This window comes from Rhinatrema bivittatum, chromosome 16, assembly GCF_901001135.1.
Source record: "Rhinatrema bivittatum chromosome 16, aRhiBiv1.1, whole genome shotgun sequence".
Classification (NCBI taxonomy): domain Eukaryota; kingdom Metazoa; phylum Chordata; class Amphibia; order Gymnophiona; family Rhinatrematidae; genus Rhinatrema; species Rhinatrema bivittatum.
The window spans coordinates 26,836,447-26,853,912 of NC_042630.1; the positions used below are offsets into that span (position 1 = coordinate 26,836,447).

General features: G+C 44.3%; 1 protein-coding gene across 3 annotated transcripts in view; it reads left to right on the top strand.

The window, feature by feature from the left end:
• SELENBP1 (selenium binding protein 1) overlaps nt 1-11,613 on the top strand; it is a 32,444-nt gene extending 20,831 nt beyond the window's left edge. For all 3 annotated transcript variants that reach the window (XM_029580730.1, XM_029580731.1, XM_029580732.1), the window contains exons 2-12: nt 127-180; nt 478-590; nt 877-1,062; nt 1,510-1,630; nt 4,976-5,158; nt 5,595-5,773; nt 5,992-6,070; nt 7,002-7,123; nt 8,334-8,420; nt 10,892-11,010; nt 11,101-11,613. In XM_029580730.1, coding sequence (XP_029436590.1) covers nt 127-180; nt 478-590; nt 877-1,062; nt 1,510-1,630; nt 4,976-5,158; nt 5,595-5,773; nt 5,992-6,070; nt 7,002-7,123; nt 8,334-8,420; nt 10,892-11,010; nt 11,101-11,263 — 1,406 coding nt within the window. In that variant the 3' untranslated portion in view covers nt 11,264-11,613. The remainder of the gene's footprint in view (nt 1-126; nt 181-477; nt 591-876; nt 1,063-1,509; nt 1,631-4,975; nt 5,159-5,594; nt 5,774-5,991; nt 6,071-7,001; nt 7,124-8,333; nt 8,421-10,891; nt 11,011-11,100) is intronic.
• Nucleotides 11,614-17,466: the final 5,853 nt, after the last annotated feature.

Sequence of the window (17,466 nt, forward strand, 5' to 3'; positions counted from 1 at the left end):
TTGACTTGCAAATAGGAAATTATTTCCGGCTGCTCCTTTGGCTCTTCCATAGCACTGGACAGCTGGAAGGTCGCAGGCCTCAGGTCCAGCTGCTCATTCTGTGCTTTTTTTTGTTTTCTCTTAAAGCAAAGCATGGTGAATGTGGCCCTGGGTACAAGACCCCTTTGGATGCCATGAAAGGTGAGAAAAGCTGGGCTTTGCCCCCTCTGGGGATCGAGCAATGATCGTTTACTGAGTAAGAGCTTGCTGGATAATGTGCAGGGACTGTATCTCAACAGTAGAAGGAACCCAGCAGGATGTGTGCCCATCTTGCAAGTGGTTATTGGGAGGTGGGGGATGGGGCAGAGTTTAGATTGACCGCACAGGCAGCAGCTCTGCTTTCAGACTTGGGTGGCTACTAATCCATTTTTTTTTTTCTGGAGGAGCTTAATTGTTGTTTTTTTTTTGTTTCTTTTTGTGATCCTTTAATGTTCTAAGGTCCAAGAGAAGAGATTGTGTACCTGCCCTGTATCCATAGGAACACCCCAATAAAGAAACCAGACTATCTGGCCACGGTTGATGTGGACCCCAAGTCTCCAACTTACTCCCAGGTACTCCTTGCCCTGCTGGGTGCCCCCTTCATATCAATCCTAGTTACTGGAAGTAGATGTATAAGGCAGCTGGAGGTCCAGCTGAAGGTGTTCTGGAGGAGCAGCTGACTATTTTATTATAAAAAATTGTATGGATTGCATTACATACACATCTCAGTGTGAAATACAAACACTACAACATGAAACAGAAATAATACCCACTTCAGAATGAATGTGTATGAAGATTTGTATAATGTTAGCATGGATTGTGAGCTCCCCTACTAATACCGCTCTGTAACACACTCAGGTGATCCATCGTCTACCCATGAGCAACACCTTTGATGAGCTGCATCACTCTGGCTGGAATAACTGCAGCAGCTGCCATGGGGATCCAACCAAGAAACGTGACCGTCTGATCCTGCCCTGCCTCATCTCCTCACGCGTCTATGTGATTGATGTGGGCACAGATCCACGTGCACCCAGGATTCACAAGGTTTGGTGGCATGAGCTTTTCCTCCTTGGCCTGTGCAAGGCCCGTGCATGCTCTGCTTGAGGGAAGGATTACTGTAGCTTTATCTGAGTTGCGTGCCAACCGATTCAAGTACTCAAACTTGCCAGTTTCCAGGGTATTGGGTGGAACCAGATACCGATAGGTATCTGCATGGCTTCACCCTATACCCTGAAGTACAGGGGTGCCCTGGGAAGAGTGGGGGGGGGGGGGGGGGGGGGGTCACAGCTGGTGATTGCCCTTACTTTGAACTTCCAAGCAACTAATTTCTATCAGAATTTGGCATGTCTGTAAGAAGCAGGACCATCAGGAGTGTATTCCATAGGCAAAGTTGAGAGACAGGAGAGGCTGCTGGGCTGGTGATGTAACGGCACATGACTTTGTTTTGTTCCTTTTGTTCCAATTCCCTCCCCGACACCAACCATATTGCAGACGGTTGAACCCACTGATATCTTCTGGAAATGTAACCTGGCGAATCCACACACGTCACACTGCCTGGCAAGTGGAGAGATCATGATCAGTACCATAGGGGACCCGTCTGGAAATGGCAAAGGTAGTCCTGTAGAGCAGCTAATGTCATGGACCTTATTTATGAGACAGGGAGCCTGCCTATTAGGTCAGCGGTTCTCAACCCAGTCCTCAGGGCACATCTAGCAAGTTAGGCTTTCAGGATATCCACAGTGAATATGCACAGGAGATTTGCATGGATATTGCCTCCATTGTATGCAAACCTCTCTCATGCATATTCATTGTGGATGTCCTGAAAACCAGGCCTGCTTATGGCACTCCAGGACTGGAGTTGCCTTCCCCTGGTTTACAAGAAGGTGCTATCTTGTGTCAGACCAAGGTCCAAGCCCAGTATCCTGTTTCCAACAGTGGCCAATCCAGGTCACAAGTACCTGGCAGGATCCCAAACAGTAGGCAGATCCCAAACAGTAGGCAGATCCCATGCTGCTAATGGCTATTCCCTAAGTTTTCTTGGTTAATAACAGTTTATGGACTTCTCCTCCAGAAACTTGTCCAAACCTTTTTTTAATCCCCTGCTATGCTCGTCACCTTGTCCACGTCCTCTGACGGCAGATTCCACAGCTTGATTGTGCGCGGAGTAAAAAAAAAAAAAGTACGGTACTTTCTATGATTTGTTTTAAATCTGCTGGTCGTCAGTTTCGCGGAGTGCCCCCTTGTTTTAGTATTTGAAAGAGTAAATAACTGTCCCCTTTGTTCACCCGTCCCACCCCACTCCTGATTTTATACATTTCTATCCTGTTTCTCCCCTGCCGTCCCTTCTCCAAGCTGAAGAGCCCCAGCCTCCGCAGCCTCTTACCATAGGAGAGATGTTCCATCCCCTTTATCATTTGTCACCCTCCTCTGCACCTTTTCTAGTTCTGCTAGGTCTCTCTTTCTTTTTTTTTTTTTTTTAAGAGATGGCGTGAGCAAGAACGGCACTCAGTACTCAAGGTGTGGTTGCACCATGTCTCGATGCAGGGGCAATATGAGGTTTTCTGCTTTATTCTCCATTGCTTTTCAGATTATTCCTAACACTCTCTTTTTGCTTTTTGGACCGCTGAAGATGTCAATGTACTGTCCACAATGACTCCGAGGTCTTTTTCCCCCGAGTGGTGGCTCCCAAAACAGAACCCAGCATCGTGTACCTGTGGTTGGGATTGTTTTTTTTCCCCTATGTGCATCACTTTGCACCTTCTTACATTAAATTTCATCTACGGTTTAGAGGCCCAGGCTGTGTCTCACAGGGACTTTCACAGTCTGCTTTGAATAATTTTGTCCTCTGCAAATTTTATCACCTCACTTGTCGTTCCCCTGTCCAGATCGTTTATGATGATGTTGCACAGCACAGGTCCCAGTACTCCACTATCACACTTTCTCCATTTAGGCCTACCCTGTTTTCTGTCTTTTATCCACTTGCCAATAAACAATAGGACACTGCCTCCTATCCCATGACTTTTTAAAAATTTCCTGAGGATTTCTCATGGGCTTTGTCAAATGTCTTCTGAAAATCCAAATACTTTATCCACTAGCTCACTCTTATCTACATGTTTATTTAAACCTTAAAAAAAATCTAAAAGATTTATAACGCAAGACTTTCATGTTGACTCTTCCCATTAAGTCATGTCTGTCTATGTGGCCAGTGATTTTGCTTTTAAGAATGGCTTCTACCAGTTTTCTAGCACTGAACCAGACTCACTGGTCTGTAATTTCCCAGTTCATCCCATAATCAGCATCACATTGGCCATCTTCCAATATGCTTAAGTATTGTGGCTGTTTTACATGATAGGTAACAGTTTACTAATAATAGTTTTGCAATTTAATTTTTTAGTTCTTTCAGGACTCTGGGGTGGATGCCATCCAGTCCTGGTGATTTCTTACTCTTTAGTTTATCAGTTTGATCTATTATATCCTCCATTATCACCGAGATTTGTTTTAGTTGTTCAATCTCCATCATTAAAGAATATTTTAGGTGTGGATATATTCCTAACATTCTCTTCAGTAAAGACTAAGGCACATAATTAATTCTGATTTCCTTGTCCTTCTTGAGGACCCATCTGACTCCCTCACAGGCTTTTTGCTTTGAATGTACTTGAAAAAGATTTTTAGTTTTTGCCTTTTAGGCAAGCTTCTTCTCACATTCTTTCTTGGCCTGTTTTATATCTAAACTACTAGTGCATATGCTTTTGCCTATTTCCTTCATTTGGATTTGCATTCCATTTTTTGAAAGATACATTTTATCTGGGCTTCCAAAATGGCATTTTCAAATAGTAACCTTGCATCTTTTAGTTTTTCTAACTAATGTCCTCATTTTATCATAGTATTCCTTTTTATAGTTATATGCTACTGCAGTAGTTTTACTTACTGTCCCTCTCCAGTAATTGTTAAATTTGATTGCATTATGACTACTGCTTAGCAGCCCCATCACAGTTACCTTAACACCAGATTCTCCATTCCTCTGAGGACCAGATCTAAAGTAGCTGCCCCTCTCATCAGTTCTAGAACCAGTTGCTCCATGAAGTTGTCATTTATGGCATCTAGAAACCTAACCTCTCTAGTATGTTCCAATGAGACACTGACTCGATCAGTACTGGAGTAATAGAAATCTATTGTGTTACCAAATGTATTTGTTTTTTAAATTTCAGCTAGCACTTATCTGTTTCTTCATCATGGCCAAATGGCTGGTAGTATACACCCACTGCTATATCCTTACCCATCACACATGGCATTTCTATCCATAAGGATTTCACATTACATTTTGTTTCTTAGAGGATTAATGTCATGCTTGACTATGCTATCTTTTACATATAGTACCATGCCTCCACCAATTTCATCTGTCCAGTCGTGAATATCTTCATGATTGAACACAGTATGTGATACAATTTGTGAGAAAACGCATGAGATATATAAAGTGATAAAGAGGGGCTTGGAATTACTGTTAAACAATCAAAACAGAGAGCAGTCCAATACAAAATTCACACCACCACCAAACTGATTTATATATTCAAGACCAGGTGAATGGCATCCTGACTGAACATCTTGCCATGCTAAGCATTGCCATTAATAACCCCTGAAGCAGCATCTGCCTACAAAAAAAAAAGCTGCGGTCCAGTTAATGATGTGTCTGTCCCAGATAGGGTGTTTTGTTCTAACTTTTGATTTATAAAGAAGAATGTGATATTTTGATACATTTTACCTGCAAAGAGAAAATGGTTAAAAAATGAATGGGTGAATGACTGAAGTCCAGCAAGGAGCTGGTGAGGTCTCACATGAATGATTGGCTTGTTGACACCCAGTCTTGAATATATAAATCAGTATGGTATTATACAATTTGTAAGGCATAGTGGCTATGAGTTGGCCTGAGACTATCACCTTTTTTTTTTTGTCCGATCAGGTGGATTTATTTTGCTGGATGGAAAGACCTTTGAGGTGAAAGGGAACTGGGAGAAGCAAGGGCAGGCCGTCCCCTTTGGCTATGACTACTGGTACCAGCCTCGACATAATGTTATGATCAGCACAGAATGGGGAACCCCCAAAGTCCTGGCAGAAGGCTTCAACCCAAAGGATGTGCAGGCTGGTAAGACTATGTGGGCTTTCATATCACTGCAGAGATTTGCACTGTTTTTTAGAGGAGCTAGGTGGGAGACACTCCCTGAGTTTTTGATTAGGCCTGTGTCAAGTCTTACTGATGTTGGTCAGAAACGTGTCCTTGGGAATCCTACGGTACCCACGTAACTGGAATTCATAAAGCTGGCACTGGAGACCAGGAGTGAACACCATGTGTTCTCTTAACTCTCTCTGGTGTTTTGGGCATGCCGCATTCTCTTTTCTCAGTTGCAGTAATGCTTACGTTAATCTGACTCCTCCTTCCCTTTGGAAGCAGCTGTGCAATGCACAAGGCTACTTTCACTAGTACTGTCTTCACATACATTACAATGTCTAGGGATGCTGTCTGGGTACAGGAGTATAACACAAATGAACAGCTGCTACACATCTGACACGATGCATTATAGGACACTATGGACGTCACCTTCACGTATGGGACTGGACCACGCACACCCATATCCAGTCAATTGACCTGGGAGAAGGAGCCATTCCACTGGAGATCCGCTTCCTCCATAACCCAGATGCTGCAGAGGGCTTTGTGGGCTGTGCACTGAGTGGCTCTATCTTCCGTTTCTATAAGACACCGGTAAGCATGTAAGAGTGAGGACTCAAAATGTGCACTGTAGAAGCTGCCATGGGAAGCTGGTTGGTTTCCTTGCTGATTATGTAGACGGTGTTCTTCAGAGCTTTGGACCTTCCTTGTATCTTGTCTATGAATGCGTGTGCTGGACACAGATGGCAAACAGGTTCTCATGCCCTCATGTGGAGTGAATTACCTAACAGCTTATACCTTCATCTAACCAGGAAGGGAAGTGGGCTGCAGAGAAGGTGATCCAGGTGCCCAGTAAGAAGGTTGAAGGCTGGTTGCTACCAGAGATGCCAAGTAAGTGGATTTATATGACCCTTTTTTTTTTTTTTTTTTTTTTTTTTTTAGAATTTTTAAATTCTTATGGCCATAGTAGCTTAAGACTAGGCTTTTTGTTTTAAGTTGACAGTAAGGGGAGGTCTTGTTCCACTGAAGGTCTAGTATCTGCAGAATATTGCTTGTTGCTGGTCTTTTCTTTATATTTTGAATAAAAAAGGTTGGTGCATTTAACTTTACATCTGTATACACTGCTTAGAATTTACGCTCGCTCCTTCCTGAGGTCTCTTCCATAAATCTGAGGTGGTGACTGGTGCATTAACCAGTATTGCAGGGACATTAAAACCTTAGGTGGGGCAGGCGGGGTGTGAAATTATGGGGGTGAGCCTCTTCTCATTAGAGAGGACCTGAGAGGGTGCTTTGCATGGAGCTGATGCTGCCATCCTGACTCTGAAAATGCTATTGTGTGGATTCCATTGGGTCTATCGTGGTGGACATGTTAATGTCTCTGCTTTCAATGTCGACTTCCAAGAGGGAGCATTGTAGTTTGGAGTACCTTGACCAGAGTCCTGCACAACATACTGTGAGACGTATGATGGGGAGCTGGATCAGAGAGCAGGACAAGACCTCTTAAGGTCCCTTCTAGTCCTTTCAGCAAGGAAGTTTCCTCCCGGGGGGAGAGGGGGTGGGAACCATTGCTTGTGGTAACATCCAGGCCAGCTGGTTGCTCTCTGCCTTATTCCCTGTAGGCTCATCACTACAAATGAGGCTAGGTCTTAATTCAGACTTGACATTTGTTTGCACAAATGTTTTTAAGCATGGAGCCATGCCCTTGCATTTCACAAGAGCTGTCATATTTAAGTTATAGGATCCAGCTGCTAGTCACAAACTTCTCCGGTTCTAGGCTGATTTCACAAGAGCAGAGCTTCATGCCTTGCCTCACCCCTTCCAGGTCTCATAACAGATATCTTGATTTCTCTGGATGACAAATTCCTCTACTTCAGCAACTGGCTGCATGGAGACGTTCGTCAGTATGACATATCGGATACCAAGCATCCCAAGCTGGTGGGGCAGGTGAGCCCATGTATGGAGGACTGGGAGAAGGGGGACGGCATGTCTGGGGACCATGCAGTGACACTTGCCCTACAGACAAGTGCTTCTCAACCCAGTCCTCTGGGCACAATTAGCCAGTCAGGTTTCCAGGATTTCCACCATGAATATGCATGAGATAAATTTGCATAGGATTGAAGCAATGCATGCAGAGCTATCTCAAGCATATTCATGGTGGATATCCTGAAAGCCTGATTGGCTAGGTGTGTCCCAAAGACTGGGTTGAGAAGCACTGCTACAGACAGTAAGTGGCAAGGCTTCAGACAAGCAGGAAGCTGTACTGTAATGGTTGCATGTCCTTTGGCACCCTATGTACGTCACTTAATTAGTCCGATGCAATATCAGGCACTCAGGTCAGCATGCTGCTGGACACACGTTTTGGATGCACTAGACTTACGCCCAATGCAATACAAGGATTAGTGCATCCAAAACATGTCCAATCAAGTGCATAGTTAATAGACGCTCATCACATGCAGGTTCCATGAAGATGAGGCTATTAGCTATTACCCTGCAATGCCAAAAATTGCTGCACGGCCAAGGCGCCCATTTTAAGGTATCAAATTTAATGCAGCAGGTGTTAAAGCATGCTGCACTTAAGGGCTCAACAAACAAATCCTGCTTTCTGTGGTTCCTTCTATTAGAATCAGTGCGATACTAAATAGGAAGAACCATAGGAAGCAGTATCCCCAAGTTCTAATCCAATTGAAGGAGTGAATAAATTAATATTAAGTGACAGGCACTTAATATTAATGTATTCACTCCTTCACCTACCGCTGATTGGTCCATTCACTGTCACATGTTGGAGAAAGGACCAATTCCCTTTTAGAAGGTTGTCCTGAAAGGGAATTGGTCCTTTTCACTGACGAGTGTTAGTGAAAAGGACCAATTGGGAATTGGGGGAGGGAGCTCTGGCCAGGCTGTTGTGGACACACAGCCACATCTCCTGGGCACTCAATGCAGAGCACTAGGGATGCACAAATTATCCATTGCACGTCCCTCTTAACGAGGCAGCTCATTTGTCTATTGTATCGAGTGCCCAGGAGAAGTGGATGTGCGCGCGCTAAAAAAACAAACCGTGCGCCCAGTTTCGACGCACGTTCTTTCCGGGGTGATATTGCATTGGCCTGCATATATCTTGAGGATGCAGTAACCTTGTGCTTGTTACCTGTTGTAGGTGTTTATAGGAGGCAGTTTTGTGAAGGGAGGGCCAGTGGTGGTGGTGGGAGAGGAGGATTGCCAGCCCAAGCCAGTCATCATTAAGGTGAGTAACGAGACCCCCGATTCCTCTGTCTACAGCGAAATACAAAATTGTGAGGGCTCTTGACTCCCATCGTGTCCACGGTAAGAGACTCGGCATTTCTTATACCGGAGTCATGTGTTTTGAAGGGCTACAGTAGATCTGTGCACACAGACCATTCAAGGGGAACTGCTCTGCACTTCTCTGACATCTGGACCCACTTCTCAGGCCCACTGTGGCTGGGACTGCTATAGGTCTGTACCTTACGCCCTATGAGATGAGATTCAAGAACTTAAAATACTGTATGTATTACCTTCTGGGAGGGGGGGATATGATGGAGACATTCAAACACCTCAGATATAAACGCGCAAGAATCACACACTGTTCAGGGGATAAAAAAAGGTCATAGTACGAAGCTCAGAGTAGGCAGATTTTTTTTTTTTTCAGATACATGGAATGGCATCAGGGCCTGTGTTGAAGATAAAGACAGAGACAGAATTCAAGAAAGTCTGGGACAGACACAGAGGATTCTTACTTTATATTTTGTCTGTCCAAATAGCAAACAAGCAAACTTATTAGTCACAAATTAAATCGGTCTTATAAAAAAATACAGCATTTTAATTACAAACACTGATTGCTCCCATGAGAATTACACAGAACATAAAAACCAGAGATGTTCACTCCTAAATTCCTAATAATCTCTTAAAAGCTTCTGTAAAAGGCCAGGTTATACCACTTCTTCTAAAGATTAAATCCTTCACAATCCCATCAAAAAGGGGCAAAGCATATGAGCCCTCTCTCTCATCTCCCTATCATTTATAGCAGAGATAGAAACATGACTGGAGAAAAAGACCATCTCTACCTCTCCTTCAGATCCCCTGCTTTCTTGAATTCAGGCACTGTCCTTGTCTCCACCACCTCTGCGTGGAGGCCGTTCCATGCATCCAATACCCTCCCTGTAAAGAAATATTCCCTGAGATTATTTCCGCATCTCCCCCTTTCACCCTCATCCTGTATCCCCTTATTCCAGATTCTCCTTTCTGTTGAGAGGCTGCCTCAGTGTCCCTTGTATCCCCCCCATCCCCAGATGCTTTTGCATGAAGACCACTGCCCATTTCAGTAGCCACCCCCTGGACAGACTCCTTCCTGTTTATATCCTTCTGAAGGTGCGGTCTCCAGAATTGTGCACAGTATTCCCAGTGAGGTCTCACCAGGGTCCTATCCAGGGGCAGTATCACCTCCCTTTTCCTGCTGACCATTCCTCTCCCTACGCAGCCAAGTATCTCTCTGGCTTTTACCATCGCTTTATCCACCTGTTTGTATCTGATGATCTTAAAGGTGGCCAATCACCCCCAGATCCTGCTCTTCTTTTGTGCATAAGAGTTTCATCCCCTAGACTGCATTTCTTTATTTCCAACTTTTTACATACCACACAATCAGAAGATCTGGCCAGTGCGGTCTACAGCATAATAAAAATAACATAAAACATCAATAAAATACTTTGAGCCAGTAAGCAGCATATCTAAAAGCCCACGTGGGCATTTGGATACAAGCAGGCCATGCAAAGTGCCACAACCAGAAAGGCAAAAAGCTCAGCTTGGAACAAACAGAATAAACTGCTCACGAGCACCTCCTGGGCCAACAGTCTGTGCGGCCTTTCCATAGACTGACTGGCAGGGGGCAGCCACTTTGCATCCTGACGGGTAGGTGGATGATGGCCCAGGTGCTGCTTGGTGCCTGAACCTCAGAATCTGTATAGTGGAAAGTGGTGCCTTTCCGCTCCTGGTCTCCTCTTCAGAAACCTGGAATTCTTCCATCCTAAACCATCCAAAGTGGCCATGCAAAACTGCAATTTTTCCTGTGACAGTGGCCTCAATATTTGCTAAAACAAACGTACAGAGGGAGTGAGGTAGACGAGAGAAGATGGCGCTGGAATGGATATTGGGGGGAGGAAGTAATTGGTCAGTTAGTGCCTTTACACTAAGCAGGAGAGTAATAGTTAGTCAGCAGAGGATGAGATGCAAGCACTTTCTGGGGCCTAGCTCACCATCCCTCAAACTTTTGTTGGCATTCTTCTGTAAATGTGGGTTTTTGTTTTTTTTCCCATAGTGCAGTGGGATCCTGGACACCCTAAATGGTATTTGTGGTCCTGCTGGCTTTGCCAATCTTCTAGCAGCAGTTTAGTGTACCAGAAGCAGAAAGGACACAGGCTCAAGGCAGGAGATGAAAGTATTCTCTGCTCCAGTTTCAAACCATTCCTCCCTATCGTCACAGGAACCACCTCAAAACAATTTTTCCTACTGGCATGTTCTTAATTTGTACCACGTTTCAACTGCCACAAGCAGCTGTGTTTTGCGCCCTTAGCATTTGTAAACCTATCACTCCGGCCTGGATTTCTGAGAGGCTGCGGCTTGACTCGCTTTAGGTCCTATCCCACAAATTGAGAAGCAGGCAGTCCCATCTCTGCAAGAGCTGAGTGCTTGTGTGTGTTACAGGGCACAAAGGTGCAGGGTGCCCCACAGATGATCCAGCTGAGCTTGGATGGAAAGAGGCTGTATGCTACAAACTCCCTGTACAGCGGCTGGGACAAGCAGTTCTACCCCAACATGATCAAGTAAGAGTCCCCGCATAATCCCTACATGTGCAGGAGGATGGTACTGAGGGTCTGCCCCAAGCTTGACATGATGCCTCTGGTTCATTCTAGGCACGGCTCGCTCATGGTGCAGATTGATGTGGATACCAGGAAAGGAGGCCTGAAGGTTAATGAGAATTTCCTGCTGGATTTTGGGAAAGAGCCAGATGGCCCTGTCCTCGCTCATGAGATTCGCTACCCTGGGGGTGACTGCTCCTCTGACATCTGGATCTAGAATGCACAGCTGTAGTGTTTATGGGGTGGGGGAGAGATATGAAAAGAGGTCACAAACCTTTCTGGTACAGCATCTGTGTGTAGAGGCTTTCGGCGATGGTCCCCTCCATGTTTTCTAACTGATGCCAGGTCATATACATTGCCTCTTAAAGCTAATTCTATAACATTCCAGTGCTTTCAGTATCACATTTCATTATGTCTTTTGCCGCTTCTGCTTTTAAAACTTCAGCTAGGAGTTGGGGCAAGAGGCCACTGCAGAGAACGTGGGGGCACAAGCATTTGCAATCCTGTTTACTATGAAAATGGCATTGGGAGATTTGTGATGTAATATCCAATAAAATGTGCAACGTTTCTGTGTCTTTTTTTGTCTAAGGTGCAGCTTAGAGAGAAATCTCAGCAGTAACAAATGAAGAGGGGCTCTATGACTAGCATAACCAGTCTCTTAAGGTCTAAACTTCCTTTATCTGCCTTGTTAACCTGGGAGGAATTATCCAGTGGGTTTCTATAGAAGTTGGGCCAGGCTCTGGTGTATTCGATATTTTATTTAACAGCTTGGATGATGGAATGATGAGGACACAAAAGTCAATTTTCAAAGGATTTAGGAGGCTAACTTTGGAAGTTAAGATTCTAAATTGACTCGTTTGAAAATTTAATGTGATTGAATGCCTAATTTTAAGCTCCTACTTTCATTAGGTTTCTAAATTTAGAAATCTAAAAAGTGACAAAGTCCCTCATGAGAAGCTTCTAAGAAAAGTAAAAAGTCATGGGGTAGGGGGCAATGTCCTTCTGTGGATTGCAAACTGGTTAAATTTTCGCAGTGGAAAAGGGTAAACAGTGGAGTGCCTCAGGAATCTGTACTTGACTGGTGCTTTTTAATATATTTATAAATGATCTGGAAAGAGATACAAGTGAGGTGATCAAATTTGCAGATGACACAAAATTATTAAGAGTAGTTAAATCACAAATGGATTGTGATAAATTGCAGGAGAACCTTACGAGACTGGAAGATTGGATGTCCCTATGACAGATGAAATATAATGTGGACAAGTGCAAGGTGACTCATAGGAAAAAATAACACATGCTGTAGTTACATGATGTTAGATTCCATATTAAGAAAAAGATCTGGGCGTCATAGTTGATATCACATTGAAATCATCAGCTCAGTGTGCTGCAGTGGTAAAAAAAAAAAAAAAGCAAACAATGTTAGGAATTATTAGGAAGGGAATGGCAAATAAAACAGAGAATGTCATAATGCCTCTGTATCGCTCCATGGTGAGACTGCATCTTGAATACTGTGTGCAATTCTGGTTGCCGCATCTCAAAAAAGATATAATTGCACTGGAGAAGGTACAGAGAAGGGCAACCAAAATGATAAAGGAGATGGAATGGCACCCCCATGAGGAAAGGCTAAAGAGGTGTTAGGGCTGTTCAGCTTGGAGAAGAGACAACTGAGGGGGGGGGGGGGGGAGATATGAGAGAGGTCTACAAAATCATGAAAGGATAAATATGAATCAGTTATTTACTCTTTCAGAAGTTAGCAAGTAGCACATTTAAATCAAATCGGAGAAAACTTTTTCACTCAATGTACAATTAAGCTCTGGAATTCATTGTCGGAGGATGTGGTAAATGCACAAGATCTGGACAAGTTCCTGAAGGAGAAGTACATAAACTGCTATTAACCATGTTTAGTTAGGGAATAGCCACTGCTTATTACATATATACAGTAACATAGTAATGACAGCAAAAAAGGACCAAATGGTCCCTCTAGTCTGCCCAGAAAGCTTATGTTAGTATCTGCCATGCTGTGCAGGTTACCCGCTTGTTTCGCTTACAGGTAGCAACTGCAACTCCATGCAGTTATTGCCAAGCCTTATTATAACCCATAAAAAAATTTACTGCTAGCAACATTTTACTTGGTGATGAGCCTTCTTGAAAATTCAGACAGTGCTGACTGATGTGTTTTGTGTATTGACTTGGCCTTAGAAGCAGTCCTGTGCTTTTTCGCTTATATCAGTACCCAAGACCATAAAAGTCAAGGCCCATGTTGGTTGTCGTCTTGACTCCAATTCCTTTCTTCCCCCACCCCACCACCATAAAAGCAGAGAGTTGCATCAAAAGCAGCAGGGCTTATTGGTTTAGAGTAGACATTCCATGCCTTCTGTTAAGGGTAGTAATTACTGCTCTGTGCAGGTTATCCCCATGCTTCTCAGTTCCCCAGACCATAAAAGTCAGGGCTCTCATTGGCTGTTTGACTCCAGCTCCCCTTTCCCCCTTGCTGTTGAAGCAGGGAACAATGTTGCAATTGTATCAAAAGTATACAAAGGGATCTTTTTAATGTTTGGGTACTTGCCAGGTACTTGAAACCTGGATTGGCATTTGTTGGAAACAGAATGCTGGGATTGATAGACCCTCTTCTGACCCAGTATGGTAACTTGTGAATATAAACCCCTGACTAGAGAGACCAATAAAGACCAGCTTTAAGAGTCATAAAAGTGAGAAGTTTATTGATGGAGAAAGGCGTGGTTTCTCCAGAAGTAGCAAGCAATACAAAGCAATGGTGTACGCTCAAGCCTACTCAGCCCTAAACTCTAGTGCACAGACTTATAAGGGAGTGCCTTCAGCCAATCAACAAGTGTCTGTATTTGCCTGCCCCTTATCTTATAGCCAATTAATAAATTTGTGCATGTGTACGTGCTCTGTTACTATGGGCAGAAGCCTCTGTTGTAATTTCCAAGAAATGAGTCCAAGAAAGTTTTTTGTTTTCTGAAGCATGATGTCATCTGTGCTGGCTGTTAATCCAGTAGGTTTCGTTTTAACTCAGCTCTGAAACCTCTTGTGCTGGCTATTCATACATTCCCCCCTTTGAAGGGTTCCTACTAGGAACCCTTCACACCTATCTGCGTCGCACATCGCCTGTCTTAGGTTGTTCTGCCTAGTTAAGGCTATGCCTTACTGGCTAGAGACTTACCCGTCTTAGTACCAATGTGCTCATTTTTCACAGATAGTTATTATAGGTGGCGGGGAATGGCGTGGTGATGTCATTGGAATCCAAGAATAGCAAGTTCAAGGTTTCAGCTTGGTTTAGCATGATCAGTGCGCTGGTCTGGGTTACCAGCATTTCAGATACTTGATCGCGGCATCTTCGTAGACAGATACAAAGGCATGGCAAGCAGAGGCAGACAATAATTTCCAGTAAGGCAATCATACACATGGAGCCAATTAGAATTTTGAATCCTGAACCTAAGCTAGAGATCCAAGGGATCCAAATGAATCACTGAAATCAAGGCCTTTCCAGGTTTGCACAGGTACATGAGCAATAAACTTTCCACATAGTCCGCCTTCTGAAGCTAGTATGTAATCTAACGCTAGACAATTCTGGTAAATGGCATTCCGGAAACCCTTTTCCTGTGCAGCTAGTATTCTCAGTGCTTTTACAGTTACATTAGTAAAGCAAATGTTACTTACTTGTAACAGGTGTTCTCACAGGACAGCAGGATGTTAGTCCTCACATATGGGTGACATCATCAGGATGGAGCCCAATCATGGAAAACTTCTGTCAAAGTTTCCAGAACTTTGACTGGCCCCTACTGGGCATGCCCAGCATGGCACCAACCCTGCAGCCAGCAGGGGTCCCCCATCAGTCTTATTTGAAAGCTATAGGCAGTGCCGAAAAATAAAATAACAAAACGTTACGAACCCAACACCCCGGGGCGGCGGGCGGATTTCGTGAGAACTAACATCCTGCTGTCCTGTGAGAACACCTGTTACAGGTAAGCAACATTTGCTTTCTCACAGGACAAGCAGGATGGTAGTCCTTACATATGGGTGAGTACTGAGCTGAGGATGTCCGAACATGCACCAAATGTACACAACGGCGTGCAACAGGCACAACAACTGGGGTGGAATTTGGTAGAGGACATCCTGAACCCCACCGGGCAGGCGGAAGGGTGTAGGTACATCACGTTGGAAATAAGTTACGCAGGACAGACTGGCCGAAGATGGAATCTTGTCTTCCGGCTTTGTCCAAGCAATAGTGGGCTGTGAAAGTATGGAGGGAACTCCAGGTGGCAGCCCTGCAAATGTCAGGTAGCGGCACCGATCGTAGGTGTGCTACTGAAGTCGCCATGGCCCTTACAGAGTGTGCTTTAACACGGTCTTGAAAAGGAATGCCTGGTTGGAAGATATGCAGTCTTCCAACCAGGAGGAGAGAGTCTGCTTACCCACAGGTTGCCCTAATTTGTTGGGTTGGAAAGAGACGAATAACTGAGTGCTCTTCCTGTGGGTAACTGTATGGTCTAGATAAAAAGCTAGAGCCCGTTTACAGTCAAGGGTATGCAGAGCCTGTTCCCCTGGATTGGAATGGGGCCTGGGAAAGAAGGTAGATAGTATGATGGATTGATTAATGTGAAACTCCGAAACTACCTTAGGTAAAAACTTAGGGTGAGTGCGGAGTAGCGCCCAGTCCTGCAGGAGTTTAGTGTAAGGCGGATAGGTAACTAGGACCTGTAACTCACTAACCCTGCGAGCTGAAGTGATAGCCAAAAGGAAAATCACTTTCCATGTGAGATATTTTAGGTCACAGGAGTGAAGAGGCTCGAATGGTGGTTTCATGAGCCGACCGAGAACCAGGTTAAAGTCCCAAGAAGGGGACGGAGGACGTAAAGGTGGCTTGATTCCAGTGGAAACACTGAGAGGAGAGGATCACCTTGCTGGTGGCTGAAAGGAATCAGTAAGTTTTTGCTTGGGACATTGACTTTTTTAAAAGTATTGGGGCAAAGTTAACTATTTGGGAATATTATTTAGTGTGTTTGTGTCTTTAATAGTCAGAAAGGCAGTGAATAAACAAGTTAGACTGTTTGCATTTTTAAATAGTCAGTCAATAAGGTAGCAGTAGGTAGTGTGTTTATTTTTAAAAGTCTGTAGAACTGAGTGTTCACCAGACTTTTAAAGAGCTGAGTGTTTGTATTTAATACTAACTGAGTGCATTGTATTGAAAAAAAAACCCCCACAAAAAAAAGGGAGCAGTGAGTCACTCAGGCTGACTAACTGAAGTTAGACTGTTTGTATTTCCCAACCCTAGCTCATCCCTTAATTTATAGGCAGGTGCCACTTTCACAAAAAAAACAAACAAAAAAAATACACATCAACAAAAACTTTATTGAGAATTCGATCAGACCCCAGTAGGCCACTACCAGACACATAGTGAATTCACTAATACATTTAAAGGAAGTTAGACACATTCCTACTCCCATAGCAACCTAAAACTTAACTAGGAACTGATCAAAACTGAGATGAAGGCAGTAGTCCAGCAGCAAGAGGGGGGCTTCCCAGTCTTTTGCATCGAGTGTCACATGTATGATTTTTTACCCACCGGTGAGAAGTTGTACATGTGCATGCAATGCAAAGAGCTCCTGGCTCTCAGAGAACGAGTCCGATCTCTGGAGGCTAGAGTGGCAGACCTGGAGGAGCTGAGGCAGACAGAGAGGTATATAGATGAGACCTTCAGGGACATAGTAGTCAAGTCCCAACTTCAGACTGGCAGCCCTGGTGCTGCCTTGGAGGAAGAAGGTCTCATAATGGGAGAGCACCAACCAGGTATAGCAGGAAAGGATCCTGTAGCAAGGACCTGCTCTCTAGGTGATGCATTGTCCTTTCGCACTGAGGATATCTCCCCAAGGCCTACTGCCCAGGAGGGAAGGGTTAGGTCGGCCGTCATAGTTGGTGATTCGATTATTAGGAATGTAGATAGCTTGGTGGCTGGTGGGCGTGAGGATCGCCTGGTAACATGCCTACCTGGTGCGAAGGTGGCGGACCTCACGCGTCACCTAGATAGGATTTTAGACAGTGCTGGGGAGGAGCCGGCTGTCGTGGTACACGTGGGCACCAACGACATAGGAAAATGTGGGAGGGAGTTTCTGGAAGCCAAATTTAGGCTCTTCGGTAGAAAGATTAAATCCAGAACCTCCAGGGTAGCATTCTCTGAAATGCTTCCTGTTCCACGCGCTGGTCACCAGAGGCAGGCAGAGCTCCGGAGTCTCAATGCATGGATGAGACGATGGTGCAAGAAACCGATGACCCAGGGTCATCGGTTTCTTGCCAGTTATAGCAAGATAGCAAAGGATGTGGATCGAGTAAAATCAAGATAAGTGCTTATTCTTGCACAAGAAGTTTTATGGATACAATTTTAAATGCATAAGAAAATGT